This window comes from Physcomitrium patens, chromosome 1 (assembly GCF_059467195.1).
Source record: "Physcomitrium patens ecotype Gransden chromosome 1, ASM5946719v1, whole genome shotgun sequence".
Taxonomy (NCBI): Eukaryota; Viridiplantae; Streptophyta; class Bryopsida; order Funariales; family Funariaceae; genus Physcomitrium; species Physcomitrium patens.
In genome coordinates this window covers 4,685,031-4,706,560 of record NC_143410.1, presented here as the reverse complement: position 1 = coordinate 4,706,560, position 21,530 = coordinate 4,685,031, and the positions used below count along the sequence as shown (strand labels likewise).

The following is a 21,530-nucleotide window of genomic DNA, read 5'->3' as shown; positions in this document are numbered from 1 at the left end:
CTGTGTACAGCAGTACCATATTGTCCTTTTATCTTTGTGGTAATTTCAGTATTCAAAGAAAAATATACTTCAAAAAGTTATTGATGGTGCAGCATCTTTCAATTTTTATTTTTGTTAAATGTTGCCATAAAGTCATGCTCATATTCCATTCGTCGACACTGCGTGAGAATTAAATACGAATGTTTATTTTATGTTATTGATGGTATTTTTTATTCTTCGTGAACAGTGCTCTGTGTTTGAGAACGATTAACCGAAAATATCTCAGTTCAATAAGAGTAACATTCATTGGGGTAACGTAGAAACGGAAGTCGTTGCACAAAAAATATTAAATATTATGTATACAGTACAAACACACTTTTACTGTAGGAAAATGGGATTGGCTGACTCCAACACAATGCAAGTGAAATAAAGATATAATGGTAAGCTCGGTGCTTATCACGTGTCAACACCGACATTGAAGTCAAAATGCTTACAAAGATCAAAACTCCGACATCGATTGATGATAAGTCAACATTTTGACAGTGTATATGTGTTTCTTCTAATGCTCGCCAACCTGGAAGGCGTAGTTCAACACCAGTGATGATGCACAAAGAATTCAAGGATTTGGGTGATCCTTTAATTTACAAAAATTGGGTATGTCTTCCCCTGAAAATTTCCAGTACAGAAAAAATCAGGTATTGCACCTATATTGAGGGGTCCCATCGCAGACCGAAGAACGCGGCGCCGCTACAAAAAACCGCGACCCAACTCCCCATGATAGCAGTTACAAAGAGCTCTCTTCTAAAAACAATCTGCTCAGGATGGACGAGCACTACACACGCTTTTGCAGTGAGTGCCGAAAGACACACCATTCCATCGCTGATCACCGAGCTTCGATGAAGGCACCTGTACAACGTGTGGAGGAATCCCACTCCAGAGATGCCTGACAAATCTTCGACATCGCAAAGCTGCAGTCCTTCATGTCGGGTCGCAGAGCTGGATCAGTCTCCACACAGCTTTTGGCCAAGCTGGCCATATTGAAGGCTATGTCACGAGGGTAAGCATTGACTTGTAAACGAGTGTCCATCCACGCTTGAAGCTTCGACATCTGGTCGCTGCCACTGAGCACTTCGAAGATAGTGGACGAGAGAGGAGTGCATACTCTAGTGGTTTGGTCCCTGAACGTGGCTTCTCTTCCAGACAAAATTTCCAGAAGCACCACTCCGAAGGAGAATACATCGGCCTTGGTTGTCACCAGCCCGTGCTCTAGATACTCCGGAGCCATGTACCCCTGTGTGCCGACGATGTGCTCGGTCATAATGGGGCCAGTGCCGTTCTGTACGGCAGACTGTGCCATTCCGAAGTTGGCCACCTTCGCACGGAAATTCCTGTCGAGCAGAATGTTGCTGCTCTTCACATCCTTGTGCACCAAACTAGGGTTGGTATAGTTATGCAAGTACTCGAGGCCAGAGGCAACGTCTAGTGCAATTTGAACGCGTAGCTTCCAAGACAGCAATCTAACACTTCTCGAGAAGCTGGAGCTTGGATATGCCATCTGGTAGTGGAGGCAGTCGCTGAGTGAGCCGTTATCAGCATACTCGTACACGAGATACAAGTTTTCCGAAGAGCTAGCGCACATTCCGACCAGCCTCACCTGAAACACACAAACAGAGCAACAATCAGAAAGTTGCTTAGGGATAGAAACCAAATTTTAACTAACAAACCAACTCTAATGCTACAATACATCCCATCGATAAGAATCGAAAGTAAGGGAAAGTCGATGAAGGCATACCACGTTGCCATGGTGGACCTGGGACAAAATCTTCAGCTCATTCGACATGTTTCCTTTCATTTGCTTGATAGCCACAAACAATCCGTTCAACTTTCCCATGTAAACCGAGCCCTGGATCTTGTGGTCCTCGCTGAAACGGTTAGTGGCGGCGAGCAACTCTTCGTATGAGAATTTGACAGGCTTGTCGGAGCCCACGACATCCGACATGCTAAGAACGAAGCTTGAGTTCGTAGTGTCCAATCCCACAGCAGGAGGCTTGACCACGCTGCTGGTCTCATCCAATTCTCCTCTGTTGTTAGTTGTCCTCTTGTGACGGCGAACAGTTGCACATAACACACACGCCATGATCGCAGCCATAGCCATCCCCACGGCGCCAACGGCGACGCCGATGTACAATGGCGTATTGGAGGGATCCTTGGAAACAACAGGAGTGGCAAGAGTAGGGGCTGGGGCAAGAGAAGGAGAAATTGCAGGGGGGGGTTGGGGGCTTGGAAAGAGGATCGAAGACAAAGGTGTGAGTGACACAAGTGGGATAAGCAAAGTGGTAAACGCTAAAAGGGAAGTTGGGTCAGTCACGTTATTTGCAAATTGTAATTCTGAAGCCGTAAGACCAAACCGACTGCCGATGACATCCAAAATCTCGTCTGGGAAGATCGCATAAGTGAGCAAAAGCGTGGAGTTATTTCCCCGCTGCGCAGTTGATGGACAAGCGCACCGCAAGGGGATTTTGAGCACCTGACCTGGTTGCATTTCCGTGGGCACCACCGTAGGGTTTGCGGCTGCAATCGCTTCATCAGTGGTCAGGCCTTGATAAGTCTTGTTGGAAATAATATACATCGTCTCGCCAGCTTCAACCACATTAGACGTAGGCGCTTGGTATATACCACCAGCACATCCACAGGATAGAGGGATGTAGAGTGGAGTGAGATCGCTCAGCAGGTTCGTACTGTTCGCGGGGTTGATGTCACTTGCGTTCGCAATTTCTGCCGCAGTAGTATTGAAAAGCGTGGCTATGGATTGCAATGATTGACTCCCCTGTGTTCTGTAAAGCGCATACGTTTCACATGTTGGGCGCCCTGTGCATGCGTATCCGCTGCGGTTGTTGTAGGATTGCTGCGCATTCGCTGTCTGAATTTCGACGGACAACATGAGCAAGGTGGACACCAGAAGCAACCGGACTTCATGACGGGAAGCGTATCGACACATTTGTCTCAACTGAGATTTCAGTTCTGATATTGACATGGGCGTGAAGGACTCAATCTGGTGAAGTGCAAGCACGGTCCACCCCAAAACTCCTATCTGCTCCAACCAACAGGAAATGTCAAAAGCATCCCTGAATTGAAACTTTCAAATTCAAAACATTTAGAGTTGCTCGAATCTTGTTTCTCCTCACCCCTCTTGACGGAAGCAGCAGCGACTTACGAACTTCTGAATCTAGCTGCACAGTGAACTAATTTACACCTTTGATTGTAAAGACAACACAATGGCAATCTCGAAATCACAGTTGAGACTCGACAACTACAAGCAAATACGGTACACAGATTCTGCACGTTCGTGGCGGTTCACTTAAATCATGCATAAAAACCTCGAAAAAAACCAGAAGCAATGCCCGCGACAATCTCAGAGACTCTACGAAGCTGACAATGTGACCAATCTAAACGAAAAAAACTCCCCACCGTTATAATGGATTTTGGAAAAACAACATTTATTCACAGGGAGGGTCAACCAAAACGAATCCAAAAAGAATCCCCGTCACATGGTCTAGCCAGGATGCTAACTACTACTACCACTACTCTATAACAGTGCATCTCCAACCTTACGAAAAAAACAGGTTTCTCCGTCATCGAAAGAAAGACAATACAGCACCTGTTGGAAGAGGCAGATCCAGCTTCGGAGGAGCTTCTCCGAGAGATGAAGATACAAAATCGTTGCAAAATGCCCATCATTCGTGCCGGTTGGTAACCAAACCCAGTTCAGGGATGCGACCGACTCGACCCAACGTGGATCACTTGCTGCCATATCCGAGCCCTGGAACACTTCACAGACTCTCACACAACCCATGAAGCTACCCAGTTCCTAACACTCAAGCTGATGAACAACACCTCCATGCCGCGAACGAGAAACCTCTTCCAGCTTCCGCGAACAACGCGGAAGCACACACATCACCCTGCACAACCAGCACAGATGTGAAAATACAAGCAGATTCTTAAAAAAGAATAGGTGGAATGCGCACAAGTAGCTGCAAAACGAGCAGAATCGACAAAAGATTCCAGCTTTCGGTAATATAAATAAATGGTTCACCGTGAGCGGCAAGGCTGGAAAGAGATCCTTGTGGAAGGCATGCGGACAAAATCTCAACCCCTCCATTTTTTTTCTTCAGCTCATGGGTTGCCATTCCACGTCCTACGTCATGAAACGTTATCAAAATGGCAGTTGGTGAGGTCAATTTTGTTGACTATGTATGAGAGAGTGGTGCCAAAATGTGTTCTCCTCCTCCTCTTCAATTGCTGAGCCTGCAACTTCTGCCGAAGTGACTGAAATGTCTCTCCTCTGGACTCGGTCTAGAAGAGCGGCTGTGCGGCGCAGTGAACTCCACTTGCAGCGGCGTTTTTTCCTCAATCCCTCTTTTATCTTCTCCGACCGGTTTCTCTGTTCACGAGCAAGATTTCAAGCAGTGCTACTTCAATGTCCCTTAAAATTATATTTTTGTTGTTTTTATGTTCTTAATGTCCTTGAAACACAAGACAGAGATTTGCCTACTACTTTGATGGTAGAAAAGTGCACATGGGCAATGTTGCAGGGTAATCAATAATCAATCCTATATTATTATATTATGTATTAGGGATGACAAATTTTTGAAACTAATGTTCATTCAAATATTTATTAAAAAAAGGAATGTTAAATAGATCCATGATTTTACTAAATGGACTCACTCTTGATGAAGAATATGGTAATCATGATGAATGTGGTTGATTTTTATTGGTTGTAGATCCAATAGTGGAGAAATGAACCTAAAGATCATTTTTTTTTTTTTCATGATTTAGTAAAAACTTTGGTCTATTTAACATTCTCCCCCAATAAAATTGGAATAGTCTAAATTGTTCTTTTGGTTTGATTGGTTAACTTTTGGTAGGCCATAATATAAGAGTAATGAGAATAACATTAGTCTACCTTCTCTTTAGTTTATTAAAAATATGAACTAAAAAATATTATAGAGATTTCTTATCTTAATTAATTTTTCAATAAGACCAATTTATTTATTTGTTGTTATAATTTATCTACAATTATGCTATTCAACCATAACATACCATTGATCGTCATATCAATCTTTTGTTGCATATATTTACAATATTATCAATTTTTATAAAATCTAAAAATACATTAAAATTAAATTTATTTTTACTAACTAAATATTGTAGTTTGTCTTATAGATGTCCAATTTATTTTGAACCATATTCATCTTATACTATATGTATTTGATAAAATGATAAGGTTTCATATATATATATATATATATATATATATATATATATATAATAGATTTTTATATTGAAATAGTCAAACTAATTAATTAATTAATTAAATTTTTAAAATAATATTCTTTAATGATTTCATCTAACTAAGTTTGTAAATAGCTAATATTTTTGATAAGCTAAAATTTTATATAAACAATAATTTTTGTGAGTACATAATATGTAAAAATAAATTCTATATATATATATATATATATATATATATATATACTCTTTGCACCGAAAATATGTCTCATTGGTAAGCCTATTGGAGAAGTTGTTTCATTTGAGTGGAAATTGGACCAACAAAGTACCTTTGATAGGTTAAAAGAGGCATTGATTATTGTTCTAATATTACAACCATATGATCCCAACCTTTCTTATACATTTGACATTGTTGCTTCCAACTTTGTTATTGAAACAGTCTTTCAATAAGACTTTGGTAGGAGCCTTCAATCCATGGTGTATGAATCACGCAAACTCAAAAGGATAGAGCATAATTATTTTGCATGTAATTAAGAGCAATTAGCAATTGTATATGCTACAAAAGTGTGGCAATACTATGTATTGAGGAAGCCAATGATTGTTCAGATTGACTATTGATCCTTGCTATATAATTTGCATCTAGAAAATATGAAATCACGACATCATTGTTGAAAAGAATAATTGTAGCTTTTGATATTCAACTTGAGTACAAAGAAGGGCAACAATATACTATGTCCAACAACTTATTGTAGACATCAGACTTAAAAGCCGAATTAAGAATAAGGCAGAAGTTGCTACCATTAGTAGTATTATTTCAAACCTAATCAAATAAGTAGAATAGAAGGAAGCTAAGTATTAGGATGCTTATTTCAAGATAGTTAGCAATTGTTTGAAGGTGGACAATGTACAATATCAAGATTATAGTTTTAATGATGGCTTGCTCTATTTCAAAAAGCAGATTTATATACTTCATGATGTTATACTTTGGATGTGCATGCTTCAAGGAAGACATAATATTCCAATATCTAAGCATCTAAGGTATAAAAAGACTTTAGAACAAATCTCAAGGATATGATTTTGGATAGGTTTGAACTATAATATTCAAGCTTTTGTATGCGCTTGCGAGTTATGCCAATATAACAAAGCATGCAATATGACAATGACATCTTTTAGGCTATTGCATCCAATTCCATTACTTACAACACATTGGAAGTAAGTGATCATGGACCTCGTTACGTGTTTGTTACAAATGCCTTATAATTATTCCATAGTTATTGTCTTTGTAGACCAACTCTCAAAATAACTTCACTTGGCTATGGTGCAATCTAATATTGATGTCCTAGCACTTGCATGGGTCTTCTTTGATACTATCTTTTGTTATCATGGATGACATCATGTCATTGTTTTAGACCAAGATTCATGCTTTATGGGGAATTTTTGGCAGGCCTTGTTCAAGCTACTTGATGCACAAATTATCATGTTTACGACCTTCCATCCTTAAACAAATGGACAAACAAAGCATGCAAATTGGACCTTAGAAGATATGCTATGGACATTTGTGATAGTTCATCGTAATGGCAGAGATGAATATTTGACACAATCAGAATTTACTTATAATGATAGTATTCAAGCAAGTATTAGTCATTCACCATTCTTCCTTAACACTAGTCAGCATCCGATTATATCAACAACTCTCTATTCTTTCATCAACACCAACAACCCAAAATAAAAGAATTTTTACAATAGCTTATAACTATCTTACAAGAAACACAACATTGCTTCTTTATAACACATAATCAATAGAAGCAGTATGCAAATAACCATCGGCAATATAAGACCTTTGAAGAGGGTGACTAGGTATTACTTTTTAATACCAACTTTCTACTTGCTACATTAATCCAAGTCCGTAAGCTAACGCCTTTGTGGCTTGGACCTCTCCGCATTTTTGTAGTGATTTCTAATATTACATACTGCCTCGAGCTTCCGCCACATATTTTGGTCCATCTAATCTTCTATACTTTAGACCTCAAGGACTTTCATACTAAATCAAGATGCTTCTCAAATTGACACCAACTACCATCACCACCAGTTGTAATTAATGACCAACAAAAGTATGAAGTAGACTACATTTTAGAGCATCACTATCTTCGTTCTAGCAATGGATGTCTGCAACATCAATGTAAGGTCCTCTGAAAAGGCTATTTCATCTACAATGCTACATGAAAACTTATATAGAATCTCATCAATTGCCAAGAAACAATTTGGAAGTATTATTACGAGAAAAACGAGGACGTTTCGTATTAATAGAGGAGGATTAATTATAACATGATGTAGATAAGATAATTGTATTATTGACACATAGAAATAGATAATTGGAGCCATTTTTAGAAAGTTTTTAGAAGTTTTTAGAATTGAGACCAAGTTGGTGGTTTATATAGGATCCACTACAAAACATCCTAAAAAAATTAAAGGCAATTATTTAGGTGGAGCGTATCTCTAAAATATTTGAAAATGATGGTTATCTTGATCGGACCTACTATTAGAGACTTCTAGAAAGTTCCAAGATATGTTGACATAGTATAAATATGATTGTTTGAGGCCAATTGAGTCATTTGGTCAGATATGGCTTTGGTCCTTTTTTCTTAGTAAAGTTTTGTTTCCATTTTCTGTTATGTTCTATTTTATGTTCTGTTGCTCTCTTTTGTCTTTCATGTTCTATTTTGTTTACTTTTGTTTAGTTTTATTTTGATTTGTTTTGTCCTACTTTGTGATGGAATTTGTGTTATTATAGACTAGAAGGATTTTAAATCTTTAAGAAAATTCAGTCATGTTTTACAATGCATTAGTGTGTAAATAAATACATATATGCATGTAAGATGATTTGTATAAAGAAAATTTTGATCTTTTTTTAAATTTAAAAATAACTTTATTTGGCTTGTGACAAATTATAGTTACAATGCATGATTTATTGAATAAAGTTGAGACCTACAACTTAAGATTGTAGATAGTTGTCTATTGTAGTATACAATTTTATGTGATAAATCAATTACAGATTGAAAAATCTATATGAATTAGTCCAAATGGTTTATTAGTCTATTTGGATTATAATAATGTGTTTTATAATCTTGGAGCTTTAAAGATAAATTTTAGGAGCTTGAAGAATCAATGAGCCCATATTGCTTGATGAATTGGTAAACCCCTAATAGCTTGATATGTTGGTAAGCCCCCAATGCCTAGATGAATTGGTAAACCCTAAACGACTGATGGTTCAGGAAACCCGAATGGCTTCTCGTGGTGGTGGGCCCAAATTTGCTTGAAGGGTGAGCTAGGCTGTGAAGTGTAGTGACGGCGGAACTCTGACGATCGAGGAGTAAAGGAGTCTAAAAGAAGGGTTCGAGATGGGTTCGAGATCGATGTGAAGGGGTTTGTCTGTACCGGTAATCTCTAGAGGCATTGGTCCACTGTGTCCGTATCGTTGGCGTCTTTTCGATCTGTTGAATGTGACGAGAGAACGGTTTCATTGAGTTTCAGAGGAAGTCCACTCTCTGCGCGGAACAATGGTGGCCAAATGTGTCGGATTTCATGCGGTGTTGGTGTGCGCAACGCGCATGCTCAGATTAACAGCATCGGGAACGCTGTGTCAGACGGTACTTATCGATATCGGCTGGGATGAGAATCGCAGTTGCAATTTTTGAAATGACGGTTATTAATGGGGTTTTGGGTTGCGATTCAAAGTGTTGTCTTGGTTTGGTTGGAATCAACAGCGAATGACTGTCTTGTTACCGGTTTTACATACTAAAGCTAAAAAAATATCGTCCGGGGATTCTGTTTTCCGTGTCATCTCATAGCTTACGTGAGGCTTGAGTGAAGGGTTTCTGTCACATTGAATTTGTCATTACGACTTTGTGGTTCATGCCTTTAATGAGTTGTAAGAGCCACGTTGTTTCTCTTAAATGATTGCTGATGCGTCAAGTACACTCGCGTTTTGTTGTTTATTGAAGATACTTTTGTTGAATGCTGCTTTCTCGTTTTGTTAAATCAGTAGGAAATTATATCTTCCGCCGCTTTACATGAGACTGTACAGAGTCGACACCCTAGGCGCTGGCACGAGGAACGGTTGAATTGTCGAGAGTCGGATTTTATGATTTAGGGATGCCTAGGACGTAACCCTCATCTATTAAGATTGTTATTCTCAACCAAGCGAGTCAAACACTGCTACAGCTGCACCTCATTTGACCATGCAGAGTGGTCTCCCACCTACGAAAAGTTGAAAATTTTGGCATTTTTGGGTGAGATGGCCAAAAGTACCCCGGCGAGCACCTCGATCTTGGATTGGTTCTTCAAGGTGAAGACATATGATTACTGGAAGATTTTCTCAAGAATTGCTGTTGGATCCGTACTAATATATATGCTTAAAGTCATGAGAGATGCGTAACCCTTAATGCGATGTTATGAATTTCATCATCCAAGCAGGAAAGCGTTGGCGAGAACTGAAAATCAGGGACCTCCGTTTCTAGATTATGGCTTAAAGAGAGATTTCGTGGAGACGAAGCTTCCTGAAAAGATTGAACAACCTCTACTTGAAAATCAAGCATTTATCGCATACGAAAACTCCAGAACTAACGAGGAAGCACCCATTCCTTCTTTCTGGAGGTTAGGGCTCTTGAGAAACGTGAAGTTCCTCCGCAAAGTAGTAACAGTTAGTATACTATTGTACTTTGGTCATCTGCATCTGATCATGTGGATGTAAGTTACCCTACAATTGCGAGTTTGCAAAGGTCGCTTGGAAGTGACCTTCCTCAGAGTCTTCAAGAAATGACTCGAGTTCATTCAACATTGAGGCAGCCAGGTTCAGAAATGAAGCACTCACTTACAGGACTGGATTCAAGGCTTCTCTATCAAAAGTCAAGTTTAAAGAAAAGACCACAAACGAGAGAAAGGAGGATACTATTTTACCTTGAAATCCTCTTAGGGCCTTCTAGCGCACTTGCAGGCCTTGCAGTACACCAGAATTTGCACAATCTTCATGCTCTTATGAAACAAAACTTCGCAGAAGTTACTGAAAGGGAGCGATGAAGTTCCTCGTGACGTGCACGAATTGATGTATAGTTCAGAACTGTCGGAATCGGTGAAGCGTCTCTACCTGTCTCTACTTCTGCACAAATAGCTTGAATCAGCAATCGCGTGGTAATCGGATTAGTTTGGAAGTCTCAAACATTGTGCAATATGAATAGAGAGTTTTAAAATCTACGTTCAGCAGGAGGGTTCAAGTACAGCTATTGAATAAGCAGTATTTACATCGTTAGCATTTCGATGGGGAACGTTGTTTTTACAATTTCGTAAAACAAAGAAGACCAACCAAAAAGTCTTCGCAAACTAGATCCGAACAACAAATTAGGGAATCTCCTACAATCGTTTGTACATACAGTAAAAGCTAGGACAGACATGAAGACTGTTGAGTGACGCAAAGTAGAACCTAATAATACAATGGAAGTGTCGTTAACAGTATCCCTACATTGCAGAGAGCGGCATCTAATTCGGTCTAACTTCGCACTTCCAATCGTCTTGTGTTCTCAAGTTTAACCCTCTATTCCTCTTCATCACATTCCTGGTTGACTGACTGAGTTGTGATGTGTTTTCAAAGCAAGTCCACAACATTCTTCCCAGAATAAAGTCCGGTTAATAGCCTGTTTTTTACGCCATGCACCAGAAGGCACATGAAGGAACACGCTCTGTCATAGGCTGTATCCCGCGGTTCAAGATCAACTCTACTACGATTCCGGATAGCGCATCCCTAGCGTAGAATTTAGGGCATTTGTGTGCTTCTAGCCAGATTCTGCATGTGACGGATTTCGCGTTTCCGATCATTCGTCTGCGTCAACCTAATGGAAATACAGACTTCCAATCAATCACATACTCCGCGAGGAGGACTGCCACTATTAGGAGTATCGTTCGAGTCCCATTTCAAATTTTCTAAGAGCCCTGTGCATGATCGCAACTAAAAGGAAACAACCGAAAAACCACAATTAACTACCGATCGATCACAAAAAAACTGGGGAAACTAACCAGTTATCCTGGAAGCAGAGTTGCAACAATATTGCGACCAGCATATCTTTTCTTCTATCAACTTTAATGGATTGATGATCGACATGGCCTCCGTCTGACGAGGAAAGATAGCTCCGAGTCTGGGACGACGCGCATGGATCCAGGGCGAAGATACAAGATGGACTTCAGAAAAATTAGGGTTACTGTAATTAGGGTTAGCATCGAACCCTGCCATCATGAAAACAAATATCAAATTTTATCTTTTTTCTTTCAAGACCTGAATGAACATGTCTTTTCACATCGTTTTCCCTGGTAAAGTATTTGTGGGCATAAAATAAAGAGGATTTGTTGGAGAAAATCTTTGGAGAAAGTTGACATGAGTAAATAATAAAATATAATTAATATACTTCATCTTACATATCTTTTAAATTTTAAAAAATAAACATTATATACAAAATTACTTAATAATTGGATAAAATACATCAAATGACAATATAACAAATAAGAATTTGACTAATGTAATTTATGAATAGCTTATATATAAGCGTTTTTGTATAAAAGAGTGTTGTTGATTACAATTTGTAATATCATATTTATTTTGCACATAGTTTTTTTTACTTAAAAATTAAAGTATCACATAGTTTTATTTAAATTTTGGGTTTTTTATTTTTATAAATAGTTTTATTACTTTGATATCAAAACATCACATAGTTTTATTTAACATGATCTAATCTTGGATTTTTAATTTCTATAAGTGACATTCTCGACACCTACACCCATGCACACAATACTAATATCAATTAGATTCCTTTACACAAAACTTGATATTTATAATATTAATGTTTAAAAGCCTAAAACATTTACAATTGCATACATTCTTTTATAAATATTCATTGACAATTAAGCTTGATTTAAACTAATATTCTATAAATACCACATTTTAATTTGAATCAACTAGGTTTAGACCAGAATAATTACCTTGTGTTGTTTATAAAATAAAAATAATTAAGACAACGACTATAATCTGAAATTCAAGTTCATAAAAACGAATTAAAAATCACAAATCATTGCTTGTGTGAGCCATTAGTTGTAATATGTGTAGATACAAATGTATACAATAAAATAAAATGGAATCATGGGTAACTCAATTTGAATATTTAAAAAAGTAAAGAAGTGAAAAACCAAATCCAGTGCTTTAATTTTTGTAATGTTCGTGCATCACGAAAAGGCAACTAGGCAACAGATTGTTCAGGTTACTCCTGCAACCTTGGAAAGATAACCGCAAGGTAAGTGCGGCAGAAGCATCGCCGTGAGTTCAAAATATGTTAGCAATGAAATATAAACAGTGTTATATCTGCAAGTGTTCTTAAAGGACTCAATGTTTGACTTTTTTCAACTGTGTGCAATACATAGAATCCTGTCTACGTCCTCCTTTGTAAGCTTCAACCATCCATGCACATATGCAACACCAGTTTTCAGTTGCGGAAGTAAAGCCAGTTCATACCCGGATATAGTAGTCGATAAAAGTTGCATTGTGATGAACCTGCTTCATATTGGCTATGAAAAAATGTCAAGGTCCATCGGTACTGTGTTTAAGACTCTTAACCTCGTTAATGTAGCGTCTTCCAAAGCGGAGACCTCAACCTTGCTTCCGTTCCCACCAATCCAGAAACTTGAGGTTTACGTCCATACAGTTGAACTTGTAAAGTCCTAATGCAAAATTAGCTCCTTCTTCGGCAACAGCCCAGCTCATGGCTGTCCCGCCAAGAAAGGCACCCAACGCTCCAGGAATATTTTTTGAGTACCTAAAAGCAACACCTGCTGTTGCCAGACCTCCGACCAGAGCTCCATAATTGGCGATAGTGGCTCCTTGCCTCACCTGTATCAAATTAACCAGTCATTAAACACAGGTTTCACACCAACTGTTGATAAACCCAAACTTTGTCTGCTGGCTTGGCTGTTGAAATCAAATAAATGCAGCTTAACATTCTAGTAAGGCTCGATTAGTTGCCGTTGAACAGGTAGAAGTCATGGAACTCATAGCAGGACAATATGTCGCCCTTCAGTAGAATCTAGAGTTGAAGGTACTTTGTCATTTCAGGGGTGCAGTTGTGTTCCAGACATGTGAGTTTTAGCGCGCAAATACAATGAAACAAATCTAAATGTGACACTCGCAGACGCGATTAACCTTGATCAAATGACTCCGACAATACCAATTTCATTAAGTTGGAAAACTGGTGTCACAAAAACAAGGCAGATAACAAATATAGATTAAAGAAATAAACGACGATACACCATTGCAGTTACAAGTGCAGAGACAAAAGAATCCAATTCTATAATCCAAGACATAAGGTTCAACGTAAAAGTGGATCCTGCATGAGAAGAACATCGACAAGCTCGAGAACCCTCAACAATCCTACAAGATAGTGAACAGTTCCGTCGCACATTCTTGAAGAACGTCAGGACTCATAAAACCTAGAAAACGAGAACACAACATCACCCATAATGGTGTTCACGATGATGGAGTTCGCGGCAATTGACTTAGTCGGAAACCCTAGAGAGCCTGGTATCAATTGTGGAAGAGAAAACTCAGCACATTCGCAAGCGCGCGACGTCAATTTCAATAAACGTTTCGAACAATACTTAAGCATCAACAGACATGCTGACACGGTTTCTGCAATCGCCAAGACGAAGTGAAAATGAAAACCATATTCCTGCAAGAACAGGACACTAGGAAAGGAAAGACGAAAGGAAAACCTGTTTGAGCCGAGGGCCGTAGACAGGGTCAGAATCGATGAACTCCTGCACATCGGCTTCGCTCCAGGGAGGCAACGGCGTGTCACGGTGGTCCGAAATGCTCTTGAACTTAAAGAACGGCTCAAAAGCCTCTCGCCATGCGGCCTTGTCAATCGCCCACCAGGGTTTGTACCTATCTTCCGCCATCGCAAGCTAATTCCAACACGGATTCCACTCTCAAGCACTTCTAGAAGACAATTCAACACCAAACCCAATTCCCACTATTCAAGATTCTTCACAGCTGAAACGGAGATACCCACAATCACCAAAGCACCCACACGCAAGCTCTCGACAATTCCAACAAAAAACAGGCTATGGCGTAGTACCCTGTGGGCTCGATCGATTCCTCCAAGGCAAGGCAACAAAGTGAGGTATGCGTGTGTGCCGCACATGCACAAGCACAACAAAAGGGTAGAATCTGGCAAATCCAGACAACTGCCTCTCCATGAATCGCACTGACAGCAATCGCCGTGGGCAAGTTCCACAAGTGCTTGGAAACTTTCTCGGCGGCATTGTGCGTCACCTCGCGCCACCATCACTCAGCGGCATTACGAGGCATTCTGCGGCAGGATGACGGCATCACCGCGGCATCGCGCGGCTTTGAAGCTGACGATAGTGCGCGTTCTCTTGTACACATGGGAACGTGGTATGCGTTCTTTTCTCCATCTTTTGCATGTGTGAGTTACTTTATTTAAAAAGTGGTGATGTGGGTGTCATATTTAGAAAAATTTGGGGAATATTGAGTATGTGTAGCTTCTTATTTCAAATTTGGTTTTGTGGATGATATTACACTATACAAAGACATAATTTTTTTTAAAAAAAATTAAGAATAAGATATGTATTTATTTTTGAATAAATAAGTTAATTCTCTGAATATTTAGTTGAAATTTTAAATTAAATATGATTATTTAATAAAATTTATAAATTTAAATATCTATGAAGTGAATTTATCAAATTCAAAATAATCCTAATTGTACTAGTTCAAAATATTTATATGTGTAAGATTTAAAGAATTTTTAAAAAGGAGAAAATGCGCATTTATTACTAGGGTTTGAGGTATGTCTTTAGTGCTCTTTTGATATAGAGGAGTTTGATATTTGAAACCATGCATAAGTTATAAAAATAATATGTTCTTTTCTATAAAAAAAAATAATATTATAACCACAAGATTAGATATATGAACAAAGTCATTGTACAAACTTTTTAGGTCTAACTGAATTAAATTAATATGAGAAAAAATAAAAAATACTAATTTTTTTTAGATACCAAATTATGTTATTTGAAGATAAATAAAGAATTTATCGTCCTAAATATTGAATGGAGACTGACTTGTTGTATACCAAATCATTAGAAAAGATTTTAGATTCATATGAAATATTTTTGTTATAGTTTAGTTAGAAAAAATACTAGGTGGAATTATCAAATTCTTGAAGTTGAGAAATAATGAGGTTTTTTTGTTCATTCACATAGACCAAATCACAAATTCAACATATTTTGAAACATACAATACAATTGTAAAGGGGAAGTAAGGTTCATTAAATCAACCAGATAGCTTCAAATTCTAGGTGACATCTACCTCGACAGGAATTGTACCATCAGCTTTGGAGATGAAGGTCACTTTTGCAAAAGTGGATGCTAATTTGTTGCACCAAATGCACCTCAGATTGTAGAACTCAACCAACACCCACTATTTGCTATTCATGTAGCCTGTTAAATAGCCAAAACTTAGAATAACTACATCTAACTTGTTTATGTTGTCGATTATAGATACCATCGCTTTTAAATAAAGGAGTGATAGAAGTATTGCTACAATGGATTTTGCTTTCTATACTATTGCTATAAGCTGCAAGTTGTATCCAAGGGCATTTAACATCACTATCAACAATAGAATTCAAAAACACTTATATTTGTGGTAATTGGTCAATATTTAGGACTATTTTTGAATGATACTAGGAATCATGACAACAAGCAATTTCAAGTATATAAGATTGCCAAACAAGTTTTTCAACAATAATCTTAGTAGCTTAGTGACAATAAAACCAAAAGCACATGTATGAGAGGCACTATAAACAACATGCACAATCTTTTGAAAGAAGACAATCTATAAGCATCCTAATGGCATTCGTTTGAAAGTGAATGACTTATAAGTTCATGAAAACCTTGCATACATCATTTTAGAGCAGTAAAATATTACTTATTTGATAATTTCCTTACATAGAATAAGAAGCCTAGGCCAAACTTCAACAAGCACACATAGCTCAAAAGTTAGAAGCCTAGATTTGATATACTAGATATGATCGTAGATTCTTACAAAGATAAAATTTAGTAGAAAGATAGTACCACAAAGCCTTCACAACTCAAAAGCCTAGCTGTAGATTATTATATGCTAGATTAAGGACTCTACGAACTCCCAAAGGCCACTATCCAAAAAATACCATTATAATCTAATTTCACTACCATAATTTGAATTTCTAATATAATATATCTACACTTAATTTACTAGAATTTGTAATTTGATTAGGAAGGAACTTTACCGAGGCTTGATCAAGCAAAAGAAATCCAATCAACTTGAAAGAACTCCCTTTTAATCTTGAACATGTCAACAAAGATCTCAAACGATCCATAGTCTATATCAAAACTGCATGCACTTTGGGAAGTTGCAACAAAAACATGTAGCTCTATTTTGGAGTACAAAATGTGTTAGTAGGACTAAAGAGGCCACCATAATAGATACGATTATTAGCCAAGCAATAAAGACAAATCTCTACTTGAGCTTTGCACGACTAGATATGCAATCTTATTGTAAACAATGTGGATATTGTATTCATTTTTTAAAATAATAATAATAATAATAATGGTGTAGAGGTTCTAATTTTTACATTAAGAAAACATATTAATTTTAATGATGTTTATACTTTTTTATTCTTTTTTAATTGTAAATAATAGAATATTTTAAAACACTTCTCAAAATACTTCAAAAAATAACATATATTATAACAACGTAAGTATTTAGGAGTATAAAGTGGCATAGCCAATTTTTAGAGAGAAGTGATGGACAATCTATTTGAAGAACATTATTTGATTCTTAGAGGTGATCTAAACTTGATTGAAAAAATGATATCAAATTTTTACTATGTGCTAAGATCATTGTAGTTGGCAAACAAACATTGTAGGTATTCTACTAATCACGTTTCTAGTTTGCAAGTGATTGAACAAAAAGCAGTAACAAACATCATCAAGAAAATAGATGACTTGAAGCGTAGTCTATCTAAAGGTCGGAAATTACTCAGGAGCCAGGCCAGATGGAGGTCGAGACCAGCTTTCCTATCAGAACTCGTCCCAGAACCCATACCAGGAACTCCTCGCTGTGGATACGAAGCAGAAGCTCCTCACGATGGTTTACGGGACACTCTGTGAATCCTCACAATTGCCGCAGCACTACAGAAGCACTTGACTCAATTCACTGAGATGTGTACCTCGCTTAATTCAATACGTTACAAATTTATCCAGGGTATTCCAGGCGCAGAGTCGAATTCGAAAGGTTTTGGGAAGGGGATTATTAGTCCACAGTGCTAAATTTCAATGGCGATTCATCGGGTGTGATAAACACGGGAAGAAGGTTATCCTCCTTGTACCGACCCTTGGATCACATGAGTAGGGTTTGGTTAGTCTTTGATCGACTGGAACGACACGGCGGTTGTTACGAATTATTTCACGCTCGGCAGCGCCTCAGTTGGGATCAGTAGCAGTGGCTTCATAGCTCGAAACATCACATCTTCGCACAGATATCTTCGTTCGTATATCGCCACAACTTGGAACTGATCTGTAAGTGTCGGACACCTTACAATAGCTATGAAGCCATGAAGTCATGGAGTCTACCATGACTTTCTGGTGTCTTTCAAATATCCCATTGTTACATCCAGCAATTGATGTACACAACGTTGCCATGTCAAGGGGTTTGGTCCACAAGTAAGCACTGCTGGAGCCGATGATTGTGTCCAGCAAGTTTAAAACCGTGTGTTGTACTTGTTACTGTGCCGTAACTTACACCGATCCAACAGAAAGTTGTTGGTGCACTCCCACAAACCACACTGAGATTGTCAGTGTGGCTAACTCTTTTCATGCTGGCGAATTCAAACAGTACTGTGTCGAATTCGTGCACAGTACCACCAGCCGTGGGTGGGTTCAACTCTCCGTGTCAATAAAATTGGAATTCGCTGACTCATTACTACTGTAGTAAGTCCAAGTTCGACCAATCCCAATCAGCAAACATATCAGACAACAGAAATCTGAAGGGGATGAATTTTTTTCATATCATACAAAATATCAGAGGCAACACACTGACGCGATCTTTGGATAATATGCGCACACTGGAAGATGCATGACAGAAGTATTCCCACAGCAACTTACAAGACCTAGCTTGATTTTATTTTAATTCTATGACACTCCGCAGTTCACACTGCCTCAGCAAAACAATCATTCTGATATTCTTTGAACGCGCTTAAGTTGTTCTTTTGAAGAGCTCTTTGCGCAATCTACTGAACACATGCGAGCTCCACGGTTGTGATTGCAATTCCTATTTTAAGATGAATCATTATTATGTTTTTTTTTCCTCAAAGTACGTTGATACAAGTGCAAATGTTGCACGCTATGGTTCGGTCACCCAGTCTTGGCCATCAATGAACGCGAGAGAGAGGAAGGGAGCCGCTTCGGCATCTGTGAGCTCATGAGACCACTCAACTCGACCATTCTCCGTTGCACCGGGACCTAAGCACTTATATTGCCCGTAATACGCCGTCCTGTGCAACACTCCAAGCATGTCCATAGCTAAATTCAGTCATCAAGTAGCTTTAGACCAGTTTCATCTCAACCTAATAATCCCATGATGCTTGTAAACAACCATGACAATAAAATTCACTGGTCATAGTGGAGTTCGAAAAGTTACCGCTGCCTGTTCGGATCGTTCCAGTTGTGCCAGCCTTCGCGAATGACAATGTCCTGCATGAATGTGAAAGCAAAAACTACGCGCGAGTACGGTCCCCAGGCTCGTCCCAGATACACTTGGCCAGATCCGAGGAGGCTGCCCCCCACGAACGAGAATCCGGTTCTTCGGCTGCTGGATTCCCGCTTCTGTGCCGTCACGGATCCGTATGTGGCCGCATTAACATTCAATGCGCAATCCTGCAACAATCGTCTCTATATTAAACACACATGCACATTTGTTTGTTCATCATGAAAACTCCTAAGAGATTGACGAGCTTGGCTACTCACCTTGTAGAGAGACTGGGCATCTCCAAAGATGAAGTCAATGGATCCAACTATCTCGCAGTTCTTGTAGTAGTGACGCCCCATATCGTCATTGAGCGTGTCCTGAGATCCGTAGAAGCCACAACCGTAGAATGCAGCGCAGTCGCCTGTGATGCGAAGTGCCACCGCTTGCATGTTCACCGCTCCTGAGGGTGGAGCTGGTGCAGAATTCTGTGACCACAACGCATTGTATTAAGTGCAAAGTTCTAAATGACTTCGAATGCTCACATTATTCTTGAAACCTCAAAGACTCATGATCTCTGGATGCAAGAGAAGTACAATTAGATGGAAAGAAAAATTTACTCTGAAGCTGATGTCCCTAGCCACGAAGTAGTCAGAGAAGACGGCAACAGTGGCGCTGTCATACGTGCTTCCAGCTGAAGCAGCATTCTCGTTGTAGTCTATACTCGTCGACTCCTTCCCTGAACCTTGCAGAGTTATATATCCTTTGGATTTCGGTATGTTCACCCTCTCTCTGCAGCAGGTCACGCATGTCAAGAGTGGAGGTCCAGTCAGTTGGTTTAGGCTTTTACTTACGCGTTTCCTCGAACTAGCAAATAGATCCTTGTTAGAACGACGAATAGAACCCTACCTGTAAATGCCAGGCTTCACGAGTATGATGACGCGCATTGAGTTGCCCTCAGGAACAGCGTTCACAGCCTCCTGAACGGTTCTGAAGTTCCCATATCCTGCTTGATCCACATAATAGATTGGTGGTTCTGCTTTAATACCAAGGTTTGGAAGTCTACTCGGAGAATTCGTCTGTGACGAGGTTTTGTTCTCGTAGTCAGTGACCACTGATGCCACCCAGCTCAGAAACTCTGCAGCTACCTCATCCTTGGTGGCCGGAACTTTGATATCACTCTTCAGAGCGCGATTCTTCAACGGACTTCTACCCTGGACGAGGCCAGGTGAACAAAAGACTAACACTGCTGTCATGTACATAATCACTACCACACATGCAGCATCTCTCCTCGGGGCCTTCTTCTCCATGGCTATGCTTAGCGATTACCAACTCCACCCCTGTCGCACTCTCGATATTCAACCAACGAATACTCGAAGGTATATTTCCAACATGGAGTGAGGTAAATCAAGGTCAGAGACTGCTTAGAACAGATTCAGGTATGCCTGGCTTCTCGACCGCAACGTACAATGCCGAGCTGCATGTTGAACATCAGATGATGAACTGCGACTCTGAGCAGCCGCATAGACACGAGACTGGGTTGTGATAAGCAACCTAGACGCCGTCGTCGGGTGACCGCTAGATCTTCACAAGGAACATCGGAGCTATGTGCATGACCTCCTTAACTAGACTAGCGCCACAACAGAAAAAGACAGGAATCCCAGTGCAGACTTTATAAGTATCACACTCGAGACCAAACGCCAAACAGATACTCTAGAACCTTCCCGCGACATTGCTTAAGGCTCATTAAAACGGCAACGTTGCTGGGCCCCAAGAAATGATCCCGGCATGTATTACTACCTCTCCCCAAACTAGCATGTATTCAGATCTCGTTTCGCACCATAGTTCGAAAACTGCGATTTGGATACATATCCCGGATGACACACTCAATCGTTTCTTTGACCCCTTGTGACCTATAACTAGCTTTCAGCCTCCAGCTAACACCGCATTTAAGCAGCGGCCTCCGCATCATAAAGAAAGCTAAGGAACTAAGCCTTGGGTGCTCTGGTTATGGTCAATCCAACATCCGCCAGGGGAGATTGAGGCAATCATGGTCCGAAAGGTACCCATTCAATGACACTCCTCGCTCTGTAACATCGGAGACTCTCCAGATCTTCTGTCAAAAGGGCTGATATAAAGGTCCTCAGTAAAATGAGTGCTGTAGAACAGAGGTACAAACCTAGAGCATGGCATCACTCCTAAACCCCCACAAAGTCAAATATTCACCTCGAATTTGCTTGACTTTTTTACTGCACTTGTTACAGTAAAGGCATAATTTAGACTACTCTCAGCAACAGCTCATGAGTCTATCAGACTTCTAGGCTTGTTCATGTTGTTGGAATTGACAGTATCCCATGCAGTGGATTCTAAGTTGGCAGCCTGAAATTGAAGCTGTTATTCTTCTTAATGCTTGGGATGGATGCCATGAAAC

General features: G+C 39.3%; 3 protein-coding genes and 1 long non-coding RNA gene across 10 annotated transcripts; 1 reads left to right on the top strand and 3 right to left on the bottom strand.

Annotated features, from left to right (window-relative positions):
- Positions 1-406: 406 nt before the first annotated feature.
- On the bottom strand, positions 407-4,091 carry LOC112282264 (protein LYK5). Of its 2 annotated transcripts, XM_073530980.2 has the most exons (4): positions 4,073-4,091; positions 3,638-3,938; positions 1,772-3,070; positions 407-1,633 (listed from the first exon to the last, which is right to left on the bottom strand). In XM_073530980.2, exons 2-4 carry the CDS (start codon positions 3,830-3,832, stop codon positions 863-865), a joined length of 2,265 nt encoding a protein of 754 aa, XP_073387081.1. In that variant the 5' UTR covers positions 3,833-3,938; positions 4,073-4,091; the 3' UTR covers positions 407-862. The 2 variants fall into 2 exon arrangements, with proteins under 2 accessions (XP_073387081.1, XP_073387101.1); XM_073531000.2 differs by lacking the exons at positions 3,638-3,938; positions 4,073-4,091 and adding an exon at positions 3,165-3,293.
- A 4,456-nt stretch (positions 4,092-8,547) lies between these two features.
- Positions 8,548-10,776, top strand: LOC149989829 (uncharacterized). Of its 4 annotated transcripts, none has more exons than XR_016499999.1 (3): positions 8,548-8,915; positions 9,513-9,613; positions 9,742-10,776. It is a non-coding gene; the product is annotated as an uncharacterized LOC149989829 (long non-coding RNA). The 4 variants fall into 4 exon arrangements; XR_016500016.1 differs by having other exon boundaries at positions 8,612-8,915; positions 9,314-9,613; XR_016500025.1 differs by having other exon boundaries at positions 8,675-8,915; positions 9,353-9,613.
- A 1,711-nt stretch (positions 10,777-12,487) lies between these two features.
- LOC112290249 (succinate dehydrogenase subunit 6, mitochondrial) lies at positions 12,488-14,663 on the bottom strand. Of its 3 annotated transcripts, none has more exons than XM_024536356.3 (3): positions 14,436-14,663; positions 14,071-14,262; positions 12,488-13,192 (listed from the first exon to the last, which is right to left on the bottom strand). In XM_024536356.3, the coding sequence occupies exons 1-3, from the start codon at positions 14,643-14,645 to the stop codon at positions 12,953-12,955; spliced, it is 642 nt and encodes a 213-aa protein (XP_024392124.1). In that variant the 5' UTR covers positions 14,646-14,663; the 3' UTR covers positions 12,488-12,952. The 3 variants fall into 3 exon arrangements, with proteins under 3 accessions (XP_024392124.1, XP_024392132.1, XP_024392138.1); XM_024536364.3 differs by having other exon boundaries at positions 14,071-14,296; positions 14,436-14,558; XM_024536370.3 differs by having other exon boundaries at positions 14,071-14,293; positions 14,436-14,558.
- Positions 14,664-18,502: 3,839 nt separating this feature from the next.
- Positions 18,503-21,116, bottom strand: LOC112279821 (putative pectinesterase 14). Its single transcript, XM_024514563.3, has 5 exons — positions 20,009-21,116; positions 19,720-19,891; positions 19,381-19,587; positions 19,055-19,290; positions 18,503-18,908 (listed from the first exon to the last, which is right to left on the bottom strand). Exons 1-5 carry the CDS (start codon positions 20,407-20,409, stop codon positions 18,758-18,760), a joined length of 1,167 nt encoding a protein of 388 aa, XP_024370331.1. The 5' UTR covers positions 20,410-21,116; the 3' UTR covers positions 18,503-18,757.
- Positions 21,117-21,530: the final 414 nt, after the last annotated feature.

Excerpts from the sequence above, each read along its gene's own strand:
- LOC112282264 (XM_073530980.2), bottom strand. The coding sequence starts at position 3,832 with ATGGGTTGTGTGAGAGTCTGTGAAGTGTTCCAGGGCTCGGATATGGCA. Across the intron at positions 3,071-3,637 it reads GGATCTGCCTCTTCCAACAG|ATAGGAGTTTTGGGGTGGAC; the intron begins GTGCTGTATTGT and ends TGGTTGGAGCAG. Across the intron at positions 1,634-1,771 it reads AGGTCCACCATGGCAACGTG|GTGAGGCTGGTCGGAATGTG; the intron begins GTATGCCTTCAT and ends TGTGTGTTTCAG.
- LOC112290249 (XM_024536356.3), bottom strand. The coding sequence starts at position 14,645 with ATGGTGGCGCGAGGTGACGCACAATGCCGCCGAGAAAGTTTCCAAGCA. Across the intron at positions 14,263-14,435 it reads GAATCGATCGAGCCCACAGG|CTTGCGATGGCGGAAGATAG; the intron begins GTACTACGCCAT and ends TGTTGGAATTAG. Across the intron at positions 13,193-14,070 it reads ACGGCCCTCGGCTCAAACAG|GTGAGGCAAGGAGCCACTAT; the intron begins GTTTTCCTTTCG and ends AATTTGATACAG.
- LOC112279821 (XM_024514563.3), bottom strand. The coding sequence starts at position 20,409 with ATGGAGAAGAAGGCCCCGAGGAGAGATGCTGCATGTGTGGTAGTGATT. Across the intron at positions 19,291-19,380 it reads ATGCCCAGTCTCTCTACAAG|GATTGCGCATTGAATGTTAA; the intron begins GTGAGTAGCCAA and ends CGATTGTTGCAG. Across the intron at positions 18,909-19,054 it reads AACGATCCGAACAGGCAGCG|GACGGCGTATTACGGGCAAT; the intron begins GTAACTTTTCGA and ends AGTGTTGCACAG.